Below are 19,486 nucleotides of genomic sequence, written 5' to 3'. Positions count from 1 at the left end.
TTGTCATCATTTTACTCACTTAATTTTTTTTGTTTTTTTTTTTTCTGCCTGTCGGGGCAGCAGCTGTTGCGGTACAGAAGAAAATGCCAGGGCTTTCTACTTTGCTGCTGAGCTGAAACGTAGCCCCCCCCAATCTCCCCTCGCTTTCTTGGTCATGGCTACTGTTTTGTTTATGGCACGGGCCAAGGCGGCGCCTATAGCCGGGGGGCCATAAAATTGGCGTCGCCGCCGCGTGATTAGGAGCCGCGTCTCGTTTCATTTGAGTTGTCCTTACATACATATGTATGTATGTATGTATCTATATATGTGTGTCTGTGTCTGCATACATAAGCGAATACGTGTACTTATGTATATATTGTATAAGTAACGTAAATTGTTAGAGGCTCTGCGGCAAATTGAGAAGCATTCTTAAAAGCCAATCTCTGGAGATGGCCATTTGTGGATGTGAAATGTTACCCAACGGCATTGCCTGCCTCCTCTCTTTTCCTCCCTTATTATCCACTTCACAATTCAATTTCCATTGAATTCCATAAACAGTTCTTAGCTAAAAACAATAAATTATAATTCAGTCTGATTATTTATAAATATGTTCGTTTGCGAAAAACAATAATATGCTGTGCAATAGCATTTCTATGACATATAAATCATTCGATTTTTGACATTCATTTTGCTTTAGAACAGAAAATGTAATTAAGCATATCAGTGCACTGTCTATCGATCATTTGGAGCTAATTATCGATATGTTGTCGATAAATTAGTATTAAGTGAGCGCTTATTAGAGTTCGTTAACCATCATGTCATATATGTACATATGTAAATTGACAGTTTCTGAGAATTGATTTTATCGCAAATAATATTTACATGTGTCTTTGAAATACGATAAGAAAACCTTTGACTTTGATGTTTATATTTTTTGTTTTCTCTTGGCAAATTGTCGACTTAATACTGTGTGTATTAACTTACAGATCAGTTTCAATGTCTAAATTTAGAGCACATTACGTTATTATTATTATCAAAGGAGCCTATTCAAATATTTTTTGCTGGAATTGCCATAAAAGTCTCATGGCATGTGGAATTATTCACTTACAGCAAAACCCTTTAGACTCTCTCTCGTTGTCTCGCTTTGGGAATTATGGTCTTTAGGAGTGGAGCAAAATGTCTCGTTATAAATATTTAAGTGCTAAAGGCAAGCAACAGCTTCGGACAACTAAAATCCTGAAATACCAGTTGGTTTTAGAAACTAAAATCTAGGAGAATGCAAAACTGTTTTTCTTCTCTTGGGCAGCTCATTATTGATAGATTCTGTGGGCTGCTATGGTGACTGTACTCACAATTAAAATGCAAATTAAATGATATTTATGACTTGTTCATTTTTGGGAGTTTCGCTCGTTAGCGCCGCCTTCGCTTCAAAAACGGAGCCAAGTTCTGGATCCAGACTAACTAATTGCCACATTTTTGTCTCACAACTTGTATGTGTGTGTGTGTGTGTGTGTGTCTGTGTGTTTTTCGTAATATTTCCTCCAGCTGTTAACTCCAGTTTCAGCTTTAGACTGTTTTGACTGCCTGCCTGCTTGCTTGCTTGGGTGTCATGTGCACAAATTGCTGCTTATTAATGTCAGAAATTTCTAATTGCAACGCTGCATACAAATTGTTCTACCTAACAAATCCCCCAAAATGTGTTCCTCCCGCTCTCAGCTCTTCATCTCCATCTCCATTTCCATTTCTCAGCAAAATGTGCTGTGAAATATTTGCACTAATTTGAGCAATAAATTTTGATTATTTGTGTGGTGTGTGTGGCAAGAGAGGTTCTAACTGATTTGCCTGGCTGGATGGCTGGCTGGCCATACAGAGAGCTTCTGAATTATGTGAATGAGCCATGGCTAAAAACCCGAAACCCGAATTTGACTTAAAGTTTTGCAAAACTGGTTACTGGCCATCGGTTACTTCAAGGCCATCAGACGGAAGGACCACAGCTTGGTAAAGCAACTTCCATTTATTCAAACCCAAAAATAAAACCTCCGCCCCTTAAAAAAAAATAAAAGAGAACCCGGCACTAAAAATACTTATAATCAAAGCGAAAATTTACATAATTTTGCACACTCTTCGACTGCCAAACGAAATGAGAATTATGCGCGCAATGTGTTCAACGGCCACAAAAAAAACAAAAAAAAAACGAGTAATCGAGGGGACTGTAAAAGACCTATTCACATATGTTTTAGTCATTTGAAGAGTTAATGTAATATAATGAAAAATGTCATTATAAAAGTAAAGTAAAGTAAAGTAGAAATAAATGTAAAAAGTCATAAAGATTCGGAATATATATTTAAGATTTGTGCTTTGTTTTGGAAGAAACTGAATAGTCTTTCTTTGTACATTTTTCAAAAGTGAACGGGTCGAAAAAGGACACGCCAGGACACGGTGTATATACCATATTGCAAAAGCAAAAGCAAAAGTTGACAATCGAAGCAGATTTATTACAGTTCGGTCAGGGGGCCATAGAAGACAATTAAAGAGGGGTTCCAATTCGCTCCATGTTGTATATTTGGGCAGGTAGCATAATAAATGCTCTGCTTGCTTCAGCTGCATTTCCCTTTTCCCTGCTCCTTTCCTCCTTTCGATGTGTGTGTGTGTGTGTGTGTGCATATAAAATATGTCGAAAAGTATAACTGTAACACACCCGAAATAAAACGAAATAAAGAACAAAAGCGAAATAAAATCGTCAATAGCGAAAATGTGAAATGCGCCTAGTTGAAAACCCTGCACAACTGACAATGACTAGTGAAAGTACATCGATATATATGTAGATATAGATATGTACAATTGGCTTCCTCGACTCTGGTGTTGTACTCATGAAATTTGTAGCATACTCAAAGTGACAAGATAAACTATCGATGGCGAAACTTTTGCGAAATTGTTGTTTTGCAAATAAATCATTGATAGTTTCTCGAATGCTCAGATGACATTGCATTTGACACACTCGCATTTTACAGGGTAGCATAGTAATAATAATAATAATAATAAAAGAGAATTGCAGTCAAGCCAGAACCCAATTTTGTGGCTGTTGCCAATGAAGCTGGCGCCACACCATCATCGAGTCACAATGGACACAAAAAGCAGCCCAAGTCGTCGTCCTCGGAGCTCACACAGGTCAGCTTTTTGGAATTTTGTTCGTACAGTAGACAAAAGTGTGGGCTATTTTAGCATAATGCTCATGTATCAGCACAAAAGCATATCCATGATATGGATTTGTCAAATAGTTTTGCTGAATAGGCACAAAAAAAAAAGAAAATATAAAAAAAAAAAAATGAACACCCAAAGCCACAAAAAAAAAAGGGATAAAAATTCCAAACACACATCAGCAGGCAATTGTCAGGTTATCAGCGATGCCTTCCATCTATTTCTGTCGTGTTGATGAAGGATTATGACAAATGTACAGGGATTTGTTGTGTGTGCTGTTCAAACATATGTATTTTATTCAGATTGCGATCTGGAAAAAAGTGATTTGAATTCAATAGAACTAAATGCCGAGATAGACACGCACAACAGCAATAACAATATTTTCAATTCAATTAGCAATATTAATTAATATTTACAAAAATCCTCTGTCAATTGATTTATGACAAAAAAAAAACAACAAGAGAAACATGTTTGTTTCACGTGACGATTTTTGTGTTTTATCAACTACACGACTGCCAGTGTTGTGTAACTGTTGTAGATATGTTTAACAACACACACTGAATCGAGTGTGAAAAAAGTGATCATTGAAAGTAACCTTTTTTTATAGTGTTGATAAGTACTCTAAAAGTAAAACTACGATTGCAAAAGGAATTCAGTCAGTGTTGGATAACTATGTGAATATGCATATTAACACTCTAAAAATAAGCACAATTTTCACATTATACGAATTTATGTGGAATATGAAACAAACTTTCTGGTTTATCAGCATTTTCGAAATAAACACTGCCAGTGTTGTTCAACTATGCAAAGTGTTGTCCCATTTGCCAAATATCTAAATAAAGTTAAACTAAAATTTTAGTTTAAAGTCATAATCTCACATTAAAACATGTGTATCAATACTTGCAAAACTTAAATACCGCTTACAAGATAAATGCACAGAAAAAAAGGAATGAAATAAAAGCAACCAGTGTTGTTAAACTATTAGTTTAAAGCTTTTCTTTTTGCACAAATCTAGCTTAATGTGCATATTGAATATTGGAACATTTAAGCTGGTGGAGATTTAAACTCGTTAGCTAATTGACAATATTGAGCTGTTAAAGTGCTTAAATGTGTGAAAAAGCGAAACGAAAGCTCTTCAATAACACCCAACGATATTCGAGTCGAATCGAATCGAATCGCATCGAGTCGAGTCGAGTCGCTTAATAGTCGACTCAACGCCCATTGTGCATTGTGTGCAGCCAAATATTTTTCAGCTGCATTCTCTACCTGCTGACATTTTGTGCATTGGCTTTACCTGTCGCTTCTCGTCGACATACATCAGCCACACACACACACACACACACACATATACATATATATATATGTATATAGAATTCTCCCCTTCTCTACGTCAGCTGGTTAGTTGTCTTGCTCCAACGAACGTTGTTGTCCTGCTCCATTTGCTGTGCTGTATTTGTCGTTCTTCTGCATGTTATTGCTGTTGTTGTTGGCTGATTCGACTTGTGTTGTTGTCGATGTTGTTGTTATTATTTGTATTGTTGCTTACATACTGCATACAACACACACAGACACACACATACACTCGTATACATATATTTAACAATCTTTGTGTGTGCGCGCTTTTTCGTTTCTCATTTTTTGGTTTTTGGTTTGCCATTTGCCATTTTCCGTTCATCGTTCGTCCGTTTTATACAATATATACACAACATACACTCTTAAACAGGATATTATAATATTGTCAACAAACATGTAGCGGAACAAAAAAAATACTCTTTGTCTCTTCCCATCTCTATCTACTATCGATTTATTACCGATAAATGTCATGTGGCATGAAGCTAAACCAAATTCAAACGAAAATGAACTTTACTAATTGATTTACGCAACGTTTGGAATTTCAGATCAATGGGGAAATAAGTTCTTGGAATAATTCTTGATATCTGTCCAAGAAATGTATTAAGTGTATTCCCTGTTCGTGGTACTTGTTGTTTCTCTCGTTGTTCTTGGCCGTTGCTAGCTTCTGTTTTTACTGTTTGCTGTTAGTAGGTAAAAATTCCAATAAATAATTGAAATCGTTGGTTGTGTTGTAGCGTTTTCCCTTTTGCACGTTTTGACTACCATTATTATTTTATTTTTTTTGTTGTTTTCTTTTTTTTCGATTTTTTCTTTTCTTTTTTTATTATTATTTGGCAGCGATGCGTTCGCGTCGGACGCTTTTGGCATTTGAATTACAATGGCCCCAGTTGGACTCCCTCACATTGGTGGCCTTAAGCTGCCTCCCACTCTACCTCTCCTTCTTCTCCTCCCTCTCCTCCCTCCTCCTCTCTTCCTCTTACTCATTTTTGGCATTTTCTGAATGCAACCGCAGAAAATTATGAAAATTACAATGTTCCAGCAAACATTTTTATGCTCTCCCTCTCGCTCGCACTATCTGCTTTATTTTTATTTTCATTTTTTTTGCTTGTGTTACTTTATTAATAATGCCAACAATTCTTTTTGCTGTTGCGTATGTCCGACTCGGCAGCATACATAGTTGTTGGCAACTGCGTTTTTCTCTTTCAGTTTGTTAATTACACAAATAACTAACCAAACAATGGCCAAAAGCACCACGCAGCACGCAGCAGATGGGGGCGGCATTCAACAATAGCAAGCAGCTTTTGAGAGGGAGCACAATTTCGTAATTTTGTTGCCGACTTTGTGGCGCTGGCAAACACCTGCGGCTGCTCGCTACTGGCTGCCGGCTGAGTCAGCGCACGAAAATGTGACTTATCTGGGCTGCTGTCAGCCTCACTTCACAACGAATGAATGTATGCAAACTGTGGTAAACTGCTGTGAACTGTAACTGCAGTTTTCATGATGACACAAACACAAAAAAAAAACAGCCACACACAAAAGCCATAACGACAATAAGTATTTTTGATAGTCATGACCTCAAATACTATTGCGTAAACTTCAAAATGAGCAGCCATAAAATGTCTGTGATGTGACTAGAAAAAAAAAGGACTCTGCTTTTAGTGCATAACTCTGGCAAGAGCAGCAGTGATAAGTCGAAATGAAGCGAACGAAAGCAAATGCCGTTGGCAAAAGGCAAAAGACGAAAGGCGAATGGCGAAAGTCGAAAGGCGAAAAGCAGCCGTTGATTTATGATGGCATCCATAAAAGTTTTCAGCCAAAACTTGCAGTTTAGCGCCTGGCCAGTGATAAACTGCAATGTCTCCCAGTCTCCCAGTTCTCCAGTTTCCCAGACAAACATACATATATACTATATGTTGTACTATATACTATTTATATATAGTATATCTGTGTAAAATCAGACAACGAGTGGGATCGCTTTACCCGAGACGGGCAATCGGGTCAAAGTGCAGCAGCACTGTGCTCAACTGCTGAACTGCTCAGGGCCAAAAACGAACTTGTCTTACACAGAGCACAGAGTACAGAGCACAACAGGATGCATGCTCAAGTTATCCGATTTCCACTGGCACTGGAGTGACTTCGTCATGGGTATTCTATTCTTTGCACAACAGCTTCGACTTCTACTACTTTTGCGAAAATCAATTATTGCCCAAGTTTCTTTCTTTTTTCTGTTTATTTTTTTTTTTTCTTGCTTTCATTATTTTGGGTAGCAGCAACCCACAACTTTGCAGACTTTTGCCAAAAAGTGAAAGATACTTGCACTGTGGAGACAATAGAGAACTTAAGTTAAAAGCATTGTGTCCCTTTTTTATGGATTGAAAAACATTCACCACTCAAATACTAGTATTTTAGTCAAGTATAGTATATTAAATAGTATATAGTATTTTAGTGAACTATAGTATTTCAGTTAAGTATAGTATATTAAATAGTATATAGTATTTTAGTGAAGTATAGTATATTAAATAGTATATAGTATTTTAGAATATAAAATAGTATATAGTATTTTAGTGAAGTATAGTATATTAAATAGTTTATAGTATTTAATCAATTACAGTATATTAAAGAGTATATAATATTTAAGTGTATTAAATAGTATATACGACTTTAGTATATTAAATAGTATATGGTATTCTAGTATAAAATTGAGTGATATCCGAGCAAGCACTCAACAGAGGAAGCAAATAAAATACAACATAAAATAAAAACCAGACTTCCTCCTCTACACAAATCAAATGTGCAGCAAGCAAATAATTAATAAACTACACAAGTGTTAGCAGAACAAAGCTCAATATTGTTGATATGAGAAACCATATGTAAATAGAACTTTTGATTGGAGTAAGAGTACACCATGAAGGAAAATATTGAATTATTTATTCGAGTAAATGGTAAATAAAAGAAATATTGCATGCGAATAGAATACGTTCAATTTGCTGAAGAAATGTACAACAAATTGGCAGGTCAAAAGTGATAAAGGCAATAATAGACACTGAACTAGATGTGGAAAATTACAGTTTAAATGTGTGTGCAAACAATATGCTTTATCATTTGATGTTTGTGTTATCACACAACCGATGGCAGTTTATTTGAACAAGAATAATTAAATATTCCACAAACAGTGCTCTGCCCGAAAAGTTGATTTAACGCTGCCAACTAATCAAGTGAAATGTGCTGAAAACAACTTGAAATTTAAATGCAATTTTTTTTTTTGCAAATTAAAAGTTTTATTGAATATTAAAAAAATTTCAGCTAGAAAATAAAATAATTTCAATAAAGCAAGGCTTAAATGCATTGCATTTATTAATTAACTATTAATTTTTTTAAGTTAAAAAAAAAGTGTATTTAAATATTACATATAATAACTAAAATTATCAGTAACTTAAGATTAAAAGCAAATGTTCAGGATGAAATGAAATGAACGAAAATAAAAAGTATCTACAAAGTAACTTACAACATACAAAATAAAGAAAAACTAAAGTAAATCTAACATTTATCAGAGAATATGATAAAATCCTTAATGGAAAATATAAATATAAATAAAGAAATATATTTGATATTGAACAAGTCGTATATACTAACACTTATATATGGTATATTGGGATACTACTACATTTAAAATATACCAACATATACCAGATTATTATTAGAAAATATAAAATTGTTATTCATGCAAGTAATAAAGGAAATGTAAAAAGGTATCTATAGTAAAATGTGTAACAAAAGTATCTTGAAAATAAAATTACTTTAATAAAGAAAAGCTAAAATAAAAGTTGCATTTATCATAGAATATTAATATAATATAATATATGTATATAACTTATTCTAAAAGGAAAATAAAAATAAAAATATGTAGTAACGAACAAGTCGAGTATACCAAATAAATATACCAAAAGTTATATTTGGTATATTGATATACGATTGCATAAAAATATGCCATAGAATACAAAATATACTAAACTATCATTAGAAAATACGACATGTAAAAAACAATGTTTAGGAAAATGCTAAGAAAAAGTGTCTAAAGAGAAAATAAAAACAATTTCATAAAGAAAAGCTGTAATAGAATAATATTGATTAATTCTTACTGGAAAATAAAAAGATAAAGGACACATAAAAACTGTTTAAATATTTCGTTTATTATTATTTTAAGAAACTACAAGCATTAGAAATTATGATCTAATATCCAAGATTAAAAGACAGAAGCTTCCATAAAACAAAAAGAAATGCCAAATGCAAAGCGTAGCAATATCCTTAATCAGTCAACCTCAAAGTGCTGCAGAGCGGAGGGTGTAAAATACGGTAGAAAAGTGAGTGAGAAGAGAATGTGAGCAAAGTTGAACAAATGTAAAGAGTTGCTTTGTAGAGATGATAACAAGACAAACCAGACAAAAAAAAAAAAAAAAAAAGAAAGGAAAATATATAGAAAGCAACATGAATTATTAGAGAAGTTGTCTTTTGGGGTGTTGCAATTTGATTTGGGCAAACATGCATAAATAAGCAGCACTCGGTGCATATATCATAATCAAATCCAAGAAAAGAGGACAAGAAAAACAAAGCAGCTGCGATGAGTTAAGCCAAATACAAAGACAAAAGAGAATGAAATGAAAAAGCCGCTTCAGAAGTTAAGCATAAGTTGAAAGTCAAGCGAATAGCTGAGACGTCAGTTGCTCTGCAAACGCAGTCAGTTAGTCATTCACTCAGTCAGTCAGTCAGTTAGGAAGTCAGTCCGTCAGTTAGTCAGTCAGTCTATGAATCTCATTAATTTAGGCGCGTGGAAGGCGTGCAGTGCGTGGGCGTGGCAGCTCTCAAAATCAAATGAGGCACGGCCACAAAGTTAACGATGTCTCCGCAGCCTAAAAGTGTTGTCTCTCTGCGTTTGTGTTGGTGTGTGTGTGTGTGTGTTTGCCAGCGGAGCACTCCGGCGGCTCTTTGGGGACCTTTTTCTCATTTGCACATTACTGCCCAGGGGCGTTGTGAACACGCTTCTTCATCTAACACACACACACACATATAGCTAAGTGTCTTGCTGTGTGTGTGTGCGTTTGTGTGTGTGTGTGTGTGTGTGTGTGGCGACCCTCAGCGTGAGTTCAATGGACTGACTCCCATTGCAGCTTCACTGACTTCAGTTCGTCAGCTCGCCAGTGCCAGTGTCAAAGTCCGACGACGATACGTGCGGATTGTTGCCAGTTCTCTCCACTCTTTTCACTCTCCAGTCTCTCCACTGTCTCCACTCTATTTCTTCCGGTTGCTTTAGCTAGCTACCGTTGCCCACTGTCTACTGCTGTCTACTGCCGGCATCTTTGTCTCCAGAGGGGCAACTCTTCTCGGTGTTCCGCATGGCTGCGTTTTCGGTGTGCAGCGTTTGCTGCTCCATCTCTTCCGTGGCTGGTTCTTCAGTTTTCTGCTCGTTTATGGCCGCTGTCAAATTAATTGGCTTTTCCGGCTCTGGGCCGCCTCCGTTTTGGCCTGACAACTCATTTCCTCAATGCCACCTCCCCAACCATTCCATCCATTCATCTCATTTATTTGTGGCGCCTCATCTTGTGGCATCTTGAAGATGCAGCCACGCATACAATGCGGATGCATTGGGGCAGTCCAGCAAACAGTTTGCTGGTCGCCAAATATCGGAAGTGCTTAACTTCTGACCCAAACTTGATGCTTGATGCTGACCATGACTGGCCACGTGCTTGACCTCCCTTCCCCCTCCTGACCACCAACCATCTTGCCCCGCCTTGCGGCAAGCTTGACACTTGCTTTGATCACTCCGATTCACAGCTTCAGACATTCGCAAGCGAAAAGCATTCATCCAACCAACAACCATCCATTCATCCAGCTGTCCATCCATCCATCCATCTATCTATGCGGCCATTGAGGCACTTGAGCCATTTTTAGAAAATGCCGCGAGGCGTATTTTGATTGCTCGTCCTCATCAGCATCGCAAGAGAGCGACTTTGCCACGTTCGCTCTCGCGCTCTCTCACGTTCTCATTCTCTTGAGCTCACTCTCTCTCTCTCTCTCTCTCTTGAAATTGCGCTCACTTGAGCTTTGGGACGTGGTGAGTTTCCTTTTGTGAGCCCGCCGAGCTTTCACTGCAAAGCTTTTGCTGTGCAGCCGCCTTATCGTTTTGGTACTTTTTCACATTTCCCAGCACATTTCCCAACGGGCTACAAATATCCTTACGAGCAACGTTTATCCGGACAGGGTATTATGGCGAATATCCCAAATATCCCTAGGGAAATGGGTGCGAAGCTGAGCTACATGGAACATCCCGTACGATATGCATTTGTAAATTAACCTTGAACTAGTTGAGGTGTGAACCTTTGATTTGGCGCGTAAATTCCAACTATTTGATTTGTGCACAGTAGTAAAGCTTCTGGGCAAATTGTGGATATATGTATATATCGAGAGTATGTGTTTTTGGACTTATGTCGAGGGGGATTATGATAAATGTTGCACTACTACTCAGGAGATTTATAACAGCGATAGGCCGAGGACTTTGCACTTAATTATGCTATAATTAATTAATACCTCGTTAATAAAATTCGATTAATGCACACAAAAGACACACCAAGCACGTGCAACGCCTCTGTGTGTGTGTGCGTGAGTGCGAGATCAAGGACCTTTTGACTTATGCTTGATTTTTCGCCGGCGACAATGCAATGTGCGGGCAATTATGAGAGCTTCATTAGCAGCGCTTTGACATACACGCACACATGTGCAATGGACGAATTTGCGGTAAATGCTTAACTAATTGAAAACACAGACGAAAGGCACACACACACACACACACACACATTCCCTGTTTGGCATGCCATTTAATAGCAGAACAGAACCAGAACTTGTGACCATCAACAGCTGCAGCAGCAAACTGAAGAAGGTAAATGGGGAAAGGGGTGAAGGGGGAATGGGGAAGGGGAATGGGGAAGAAAGCAAAGCCAAGGCAAATGTCAAATGTTTTAGGTTATGTTGAACAAGGTGCTTAATGCTGTCTCCACACATCGCATAGGATATTCATTGATTTACCTGATTTATGTTGTGTGTTTTGCCTGACAAAACAGACAAACAACTTTCAAGTTGTGCTCCGCAAATGCAAAAGAGTCTCAAGCACACACACAGTCACACACACACATTGATACTCTTTAACGTGCATTGATTTTGTTTTATTTGCACAATATTAAATCCCAGTGTGTTTATTTGGTTTGCAAAATGTTTTCTTAGGACGCTCAGCGCAAAGCGAGCGACAAAACGAGACAGCTTAGGCCTGTCTAGCTGTCTTTGTTTATCTGCAAGCATCTATCAAAGGCGAGCGAACAACAAATTGCTGTCTTGCTGAAAAATTGTACTTGAATAATGCATGCGCTTTAGTGCACTACACAGGAAAAACACAAATACAAATCCAGGCGAAATGAAATCAATCAGAATAAAGTGTTTACATTAAGATGTTGTTGTCTTGTCTTGATCTTTGACTTTGGCATTCGGTTGAAAAACAATTCGTTTGCCGCCCGAAAGTAGGCATCATTTTATTTTCGAATTCATAGAGCAAGTGTGTGTGTGTGTGTGGCCGCCCAAAAAAGTAGGCAACACTTTAGCTAATTTAAGCAGCAGCAAGTGTGTCAGCTTAGGCCAGACGACAACCTTCAAATTCTCATGTCTCTCTCTCTCTTTCTCTTACTCTCGCTTGCAGTGGGTGTGTGAGCTGAACTTCCGTTGCCTAGCATTGCGATGTCCTGGCAGGCTCGTCCTTGCCTGAGCCGCTTAGGCAGTGCGATGTAACATAATATTTTCCGTTTGCCAACTGACAACTGCAACAGCAGCGGCATTCGTGGTTTGCCGTCGCTTTTGTTTCTCAGCCACTTTTTTTTTCTTTTTTTTGCTCTGGCCGGAAACGGAAACGACACACACACTACCACATGCCAGGACACACATACGTTCAGTGTGTGTGTGTGTGTGTGTGTGTGTTTGTGGGTTAATCATTTGTATTGGAATTTCACTAAAAGCGACGACCAAAATTATTGTCTCGCTCTTTTTTTCTTTCTCTCTGTTGTCTCTGTTGTCTGCAGCGCAGTGCAGCGCAGCGCTACTCGATTAATTAATGGCCATCAATAATCGAATAAAGCGCCACGCAAATCAAATAATCGTTAATGCAATTAAGCCAGTTATACGCGCGCATGCTGCATACATATTATATTTGAATATGTATTTTCCCCATATTTATTATATCCTGTTTCCTGCGCTCACTTCCTGTGCGCTGCCAGCTTAATTATTACGCTTTGCCCCTCCTCTCTTTCTCTCACTCTCTCTCTCACTCTCTCGCTCTGCCGCCCTAAGCTACTTTTGTCTTCATTTGTGTTCATGCATTATTCACATTTGACTGCTAATTGAAATTTTCACACATGTCTCTTCTCCTGTTTCCATTGTGTATCGGTTTCTTATTGTTATAAAGCGTCATTTATCGCATTGAAAAGAATTTATCTGCTATTGATTGTCAGCTCAATTAATCAGCAAAGATGATGACAAACTTTCCGATGCTGCATATTTTTTAAGAAAAATTAGAGTAAAGCAAATCAAAATGCACAAAAAGTCATTAAATAAGTTAGAAAACCAAAAACCAATTACAGACTAGACAAGCAGTGAAAAAAATAGAGGATGGAATAAAGTAAAACTATTCTTATTAAAATGGAGTGCAGTTTTTGACATAACAATTGGAGTTGAAATGAAGAAATTGTCATACCCGGCAGCACAATGACGAGCAGGGGTAGCATAAGTTTATACAGAATTTCGTGTTGCACAAGTTTGTGTGCCCGAAGCGATAAAAACAATTTTGAAGGCTAGAGTCAACTGTAAGATATTCGCAACCCATTTCTTAATAATACTATATTCTAATCTTTTACCACATTAAAAATACTAAACTATACTGAAATACTAAAAATACTGAAATATAAAAAAATACTAAATATATATTCTAAAGCTGCATTCAAAAATGCATAAACGTGGCAAAAATTTGAAGCAAACTTGGTCGGCGAGCAAAAATAACAAATGCTGTCGAAAAAAAAAACCATATTTCTATCTCATATAATCTCTAAGATTTATATGGACGAACAGACTGACAGACAGTCATGGCTATATCAGCTCGGCTGTCGATGTTGATCAAGAATATATGTACTTTATGTTGTCTGAGATTATTCCTTCTGCCCTATGGCTAATGGGTATATAAATTGCAATTCTTATACAGATATTTAAGATCAGGTATTTTGCAGTTGTTGTTATATTATTTGTTATTTATTTAGTTGTCGTTTCAATGTTTTTTCTTTGTGTGAAATTCATTTGCAGTTCGTTTGGTTGTTTGTTTCGTTGCTGTCGTGCTGCTTCAGCTTCAGCTTCTGCCCAAGCTCATGCACAATTTCCATAACATCTTGTAGCAATTTAATTTGAAATATGCAAATTGGCATAAAAGACTGTGACTGCAGAGGAACTCGTGCTGCGCGTTAATAATGAATAACAAGATAAACATGATGAACACAGGCACACACTCACACACACACACACATAAAATGAAAAGGGTCGGAGATAAAAACTTCTCTAAGCCAAGCTTATCAAGATGAAGAAAGAGAGAGAGAGAGAGAGAGAGAGAGAGAGAGAGAGAGGAAGACATAGAGAAAGAGAGCAAGATCAGATCGAGTTGTCCATCCTTCAGAGTTTTGGGGGGCGACCTTTGACTTATTGCCAAAAGCCTTCGCAGTCTTTAGCTAAGAGGCAAAAGACTTAACGCATTTTTGCGGCTGAATTCGAAGGAGTGAGTTGGAGGCTCTAAGTGAAATATTAAGTGTGAACGGCAAGTCAAGTGGAAGAAGAGGCAGCAACGATGGCGAAGGCGAAGGCGATGGCGACACACAAGCGTAAAACTTTTTCAATTATAAACGCTTTGAGATAAGCAAAAGCAACAGCAACAACGGCAACAGCTTCCTTCAGGGTTTGCCCTTCTAGTTACTCCGCCCCTCTCCCTAAACTCTATCCACACACACACACACACATAAACAAACAAGCGTAAAAGTCGTGTCGAAAAAACAGAGAGCAAGAGCGAGAGGAAGGGGAAGGGGAAGAGGAATGAAAGAACGGCCACAACTTGACGCAGTTTATTATGTATAATATCATCTGTTTAATTGAATATTGTTGTTTACTCTTCATGCCACACACACACACACATACACACACACACGCACGGAGAGAGAGAGAGAGTAGACTGTGCCACAAGCAGTGGCAAATGAGGTTTTATGCGTTATTAGATTGCACCCGCTTCGTGAGCAGCATAACACACATATCTCACATATCAGATATATGAATGTGCAGCTTATAACTAACATAATTGTAAAAGCTAAGGCACAACAATGCTGCATGACTACAAGATACCCTATAAATATGTGATCCAGTAACTACAATTCATTATTCACATTATTAAGATCTTAATTAGTCACAATTATAACAAGAGTTGCCAACAAGATAGGGCTATAATAATGAAATTTATAATATTAGGAAGTGGAGAAACAGTAATGCCAAATTAGTTCAATGAATCGGATGAATTTTGAATTAAAAATAATATTACTACACCCGTTGAAATCTCTAAAGCAAAGCATCCGATTCTTAACTTAATAGAATCTCATATCTTAATAGGATCAACTTGCGTTTGAAGCATTTTTCTCCGATCTTATCTTCGATGTGAAATGGTTTTAATAAAACATAAGCCACTGTGTTTGCTTAATTATTTTCTGTAAGTACAAAAACATATATTTGAGATACAAATTTTATTTAGCACATTTAAAGTAAGAATGCAGCTTCCGAAAAGGAATTTCTTTTTTTAAGTTTTTTTTATGAACTGTTTAGATTTTGTGCGTTTATTACTTTGAACAACTTTTACTTAATTTTGTAAGACTTAATCGATAAAGTAATTTACATTTGAAATGAAAAATGTTTTTTACTTTAAGTCAGAAAACCAAACGTAATCTTAATATTTTTGTACTTGTTTTAAACAAAAGCAAACTGGTATGGTCTTATCATTTAAAAATGCCAAATAAATATACCGACAAAATATTAAAATATACCGACATTTACATTTAGTTTATTGATATACTAAGTGCTGTTGAAAAAAAAGATTTGTTTAAGTCGTTAAAGAGACCTACTAAGCGTATACTTATTATTTCGACTTGTAGTGTATACAATTGCAATGTTAAAATCGTTTCGATTAAGTGAAAAACTGTTTTAGCATATCAACAAATAATTCCTCACCTTGAAAACAACATACTTTTCTACTAGTTTAATATTAAATTGTGAATTTCAATCCATTTTGAATTGTGCAGATTTAAAGCTGGCCAAAGGGGACAGCGATTGCAAATGTCGTTTGTTGTTGTGCAGTGCTTTAAAGTGGCTTGTCATTCAGGGGTCACATTAGATGACACACACACACACACAGTCAACACACACACACACAGTCACAGCAGTATGTATTACACGTACAAAGTGCAGAGCATACATTGTACGTCCCAATAAGCTTGAAATGCGTTGCAACAAATCAACGACACAGGATGCAAGATGCACGTTGCACGTTGCAGGATGCAGAATACCAAGAACGGGGCACGTACACCATCCGAGCTGAATGTCTGAGCCTGGATCTGTCATTCGACGCCACGTAGGTATGCACTATATGTTATATCAAAAGCATGCACGAATCGGATTCCAAAAGCATTTACTCACAATTGGCCAAAATGCATACCAAGTGTCAGAGTATTGTTTAACTTTCCAGCAGATATGTAGGTTTTACATTTATTTTTGTATCTTATATTATTCTAATAAACAAATACATATGAGAATTGCGTTCTTATATGAAACTTATATGAAAATAAAATAAAATAAGCTATAACAACATGAACTACGACAATATATATAACTATTTATCAAGCACCGCAAATAACTTTACTACAATTCAATTGAATTGAATTGCAAGATATTATAGTATTTACTATATGATTCTTACAAATTTTGTTGGAAACCATAAAAATACTTGGAACTTATTCAATAGTTTAATAAGGCAAAAGGTTGCTATTGCTAACAATTTGGTATATTTGGTATTCTATGGTATATTATATATAGCTTTTGGCATATATTTATATTTTCGGTATATTTTGGAATGGAATAATTTAGTATTTTATTCTGTATTTTAATTTGGTAATTTTGCAAGTTTGGAGTTTCTTTCAACTGTTTTACTTTTAATGAATATATACTCAAACATACTAATTGATATTTAATGTTTATATTGAAATTGTAAAATAGAAATTGAGAAATAATTTTAATCAAACATATTTTTTAATGAAAAATAACTTACAATTATATTTTTGTATTAAAAAAATTATTTAGATTTAATTTATGCCACATAAATTGGAAAATACTTATAATTAAAAGTGAAAAAATGTAATCGTTATGTTCAACACTTTTACTTCCAACTGTATTTTGTAGTTGCTTTTTAAATCAGATTTCCCCATTCGGAAGTTGTCAATGCCTGAACATTTGTTTGTTTGTTCAGTGCTGACCGAATAACAAAAATTCCCCAGTGAATTCTCAATTCTCGGGCATCTCAGAATCGTTTCGAAGCAAGAAGCCGCTGTTAGCAATGTCCAAGCAATGTCTGAGGCAGCCACGTCACAGCGAGGCGACGAGCACTGCGATCACTGCGATCACTGCGAGCGGCAGAAGCGACAGGGAGTGTGGCGCTGTTCGATCGATCGATAACATCGATCACACTAGCCTTCGGTCCGCAACTAGGTCACGCCCCCTGGCGCGACTAGATCGTCTGCTACGCCGTTGGCTACCCGGCTACAATTATTTGCGTGGTCCCATTGCTCCCATTGACGGCAGCAGCAGCAGCCACAGCCACAGCCACAGCAGACCATCAGCAGATATCCTTGGAGCAGGACGATCAACATCTAGATTGCAACAACAGCAGGACACGAGGAACAGCGTCACAGTCGAGGTGACAGCATCGTCATTGCCCATGCAGAAGCGTAAGGATGGCGAAGTTTTGCTGGATGCGGGAATTGCCAAGTCTGAGTTCTGCATGAAGCTGGAGAAGCTGCTGCGTGCCAAGCTGATTGTCAAGGAGTAAATTAATGTCCTCCACTTATTTATATACAATATGCCCACTATATTTATTTCCGACGATCACAACCACCAATGCCAATGCCTATAAATTGCAGTTAATAAAATTTTGAAGCGCTGAGATGGAGCCGTGCCTGAGAAACAGATGCGTTCGTTTATTATTATTATTATTATTATTATTAGCATTTACTTAACACAACATTTCATGTTGAATTTAACTACTTGCGGTCCTTTAAGCGGCGGCGACGGCGGGGGCGGGGGAGGCTGCCCATCAATTCTCAATTCTCTGAGCTTAGTTGATTTATGCCCATTTAAGGCAACAACAATGGACAGACAGACAGTAATATTATTGTAATTATGTATTTATTATGACAATGCCTGCAGCATACACAAAAGAAAACGAGAATAGTATCGTATAGTATATAGTATAGTATGCTGTTAAGGTCCTTTTGTTGTGCCAACAACAAAAAAGTAAATAAATAAACGATACATTAAACACACTAAGAAACAAAGAATAGTTGACCCAAAACCAAGCGACTATATTATACACTTTTGTTTATTATTCCCAAACAAATCTGAAAAGGAAAACATAAAATTAAGAATTTAATAAGCATTTGATTTCATTGTTATGAAAAGAAAGACTTTAAATATATAAAAAACTTGTCAATTTTCTAAAGTAGATAAAACTTGTTATTAAAAAAAAGGAATATTAATGAAAAAATGTTATCTATCTATTCTTCTAATTAGAAAAAAAACTATCCAATTGCTTAAATTTTTAGAAAGAAAAACATTAATTTAAAAATGATATTTCAATGCGTATTTTTTGTCGTTTTTTTAGCTGCTCAGTTTAAACAGACAAGTGTAATCAAATGTTTAATAATAATAAATAATATTATTCTCTTTTTGAATTTCATTTTTTATTTATTTTCCTTGCAGCAGCAGTTCAAAACTGAAGTCAAGGCACAGCAAATAATTATGAAAGTTCACCACATCAATTTACATTTACCTAATTTATTTGTTAACCAAGTGCAGCGAAAATTTGGCATATCCAAAAACACAATTTAGGGTATTCGAGTTGCTGCAACAAGCGAGCCAGAAAATGTGTTCGTATGTGTGTGTGTCTGTGAAAATGAATGGGGCAGCTTGTGATTTATGAGCATATGTGTGTGTGTGTGTGTGTGTGGATCCATTGGGAGCAGCTTCATGCAGTTTCAATATATCAATATATGCAAGTATAGGCAATATATCAATCAATCAAGACGCTAACAAAGGGCTAAGCGAGCGAGAGGGGAGACGCAGAAGAGAGCGTGTTAAATGGCAATTGTGGTCGCGATTGAAACCGTTGCGCTTAATTGAAGGGCTCATTAAAAATGATTTCGGAAATAATGAGTGCAAAATGTTTGCTGCGCATACATTAAACAATTATTACTCTTATGAAATGGCAAATTGTTGGTGGCCATGTAAATTGCCCAAAAATTAGTTGACAGGCGAATCCCCTCGGCGATTTGTTTGGGTCTGGGTCCCTTGGCAAGCCAGGACAAACTTTGCTGCGTCAAAGTTGTTAATCAGTCGAATGGCCAACAACAGCAGCAACAACAGGAACAACAACAGCAACCACGCTGTGGTTCTATACTTGTAATTAAAAAAAAATAAAAAGCAGAAACTGAAGTGGCTTAACCACAAGGGAGAAGAGTTCCCAGTTCGATGTCCCCGATTGCAGCCACTCAGCAAGTTGATTGTGCGACAAATTGACGAAGAG

General features: G+C 36.8%; 2 protein-coding genes across 2 annotated transcripts in view; one reads left to right on the top strand and one right to left on the bottom strand.

Moving 5' to 3' along the window:
* The window catches only part of LOC133848387 (mitochondrial import inner membrane translocase subunit Tim13-like), a 50,199-nt gene that overhangs the window by 12,846 nt on the left and 17,867 nt on the right, over positions 1 to 19,486 (bottom strand). The gene's annotated exons all lie outside the window — the stretch shown is intronic.
* Positions 17,105 to 17,869, top strand: LOC133849001 (uncharacterized). Its single transcript, XM_062284802.1, has one exon. The coding sequence runs from the start codon at positions 17,243 to 17,245 to the stop codon at positions 17,732 to 17,734; it is 492 nt and encodes a 163-aa protein (XP_062140786.1). The 5' UTR covers positions 17,105 to 17,242; the 3' UTR covers positions 17,735 to 17,869.

This window comes from Drosophila sulfurigaster, chromosome X (assembly GCF_023558435.1).
Source record: "Drosophila sulfurigaster albostrigata strain 15112-1811.04 chromosome X, ASM2355843v2, whole genome shotgun sequence".
Classification (NCBI taxonomy): domain Eukaryota; kingdom Metazoa; phylum Arthropoda; class Insecta; order Diptera; family Drosophilidae; genus Drosophila; species Drosophila sulfurigaster.
The sequence above is the reverse complement of the archived record's forward strand: the minus strand, read 5'-3'. Positions and strand labels throughout refer to the sequence as shown.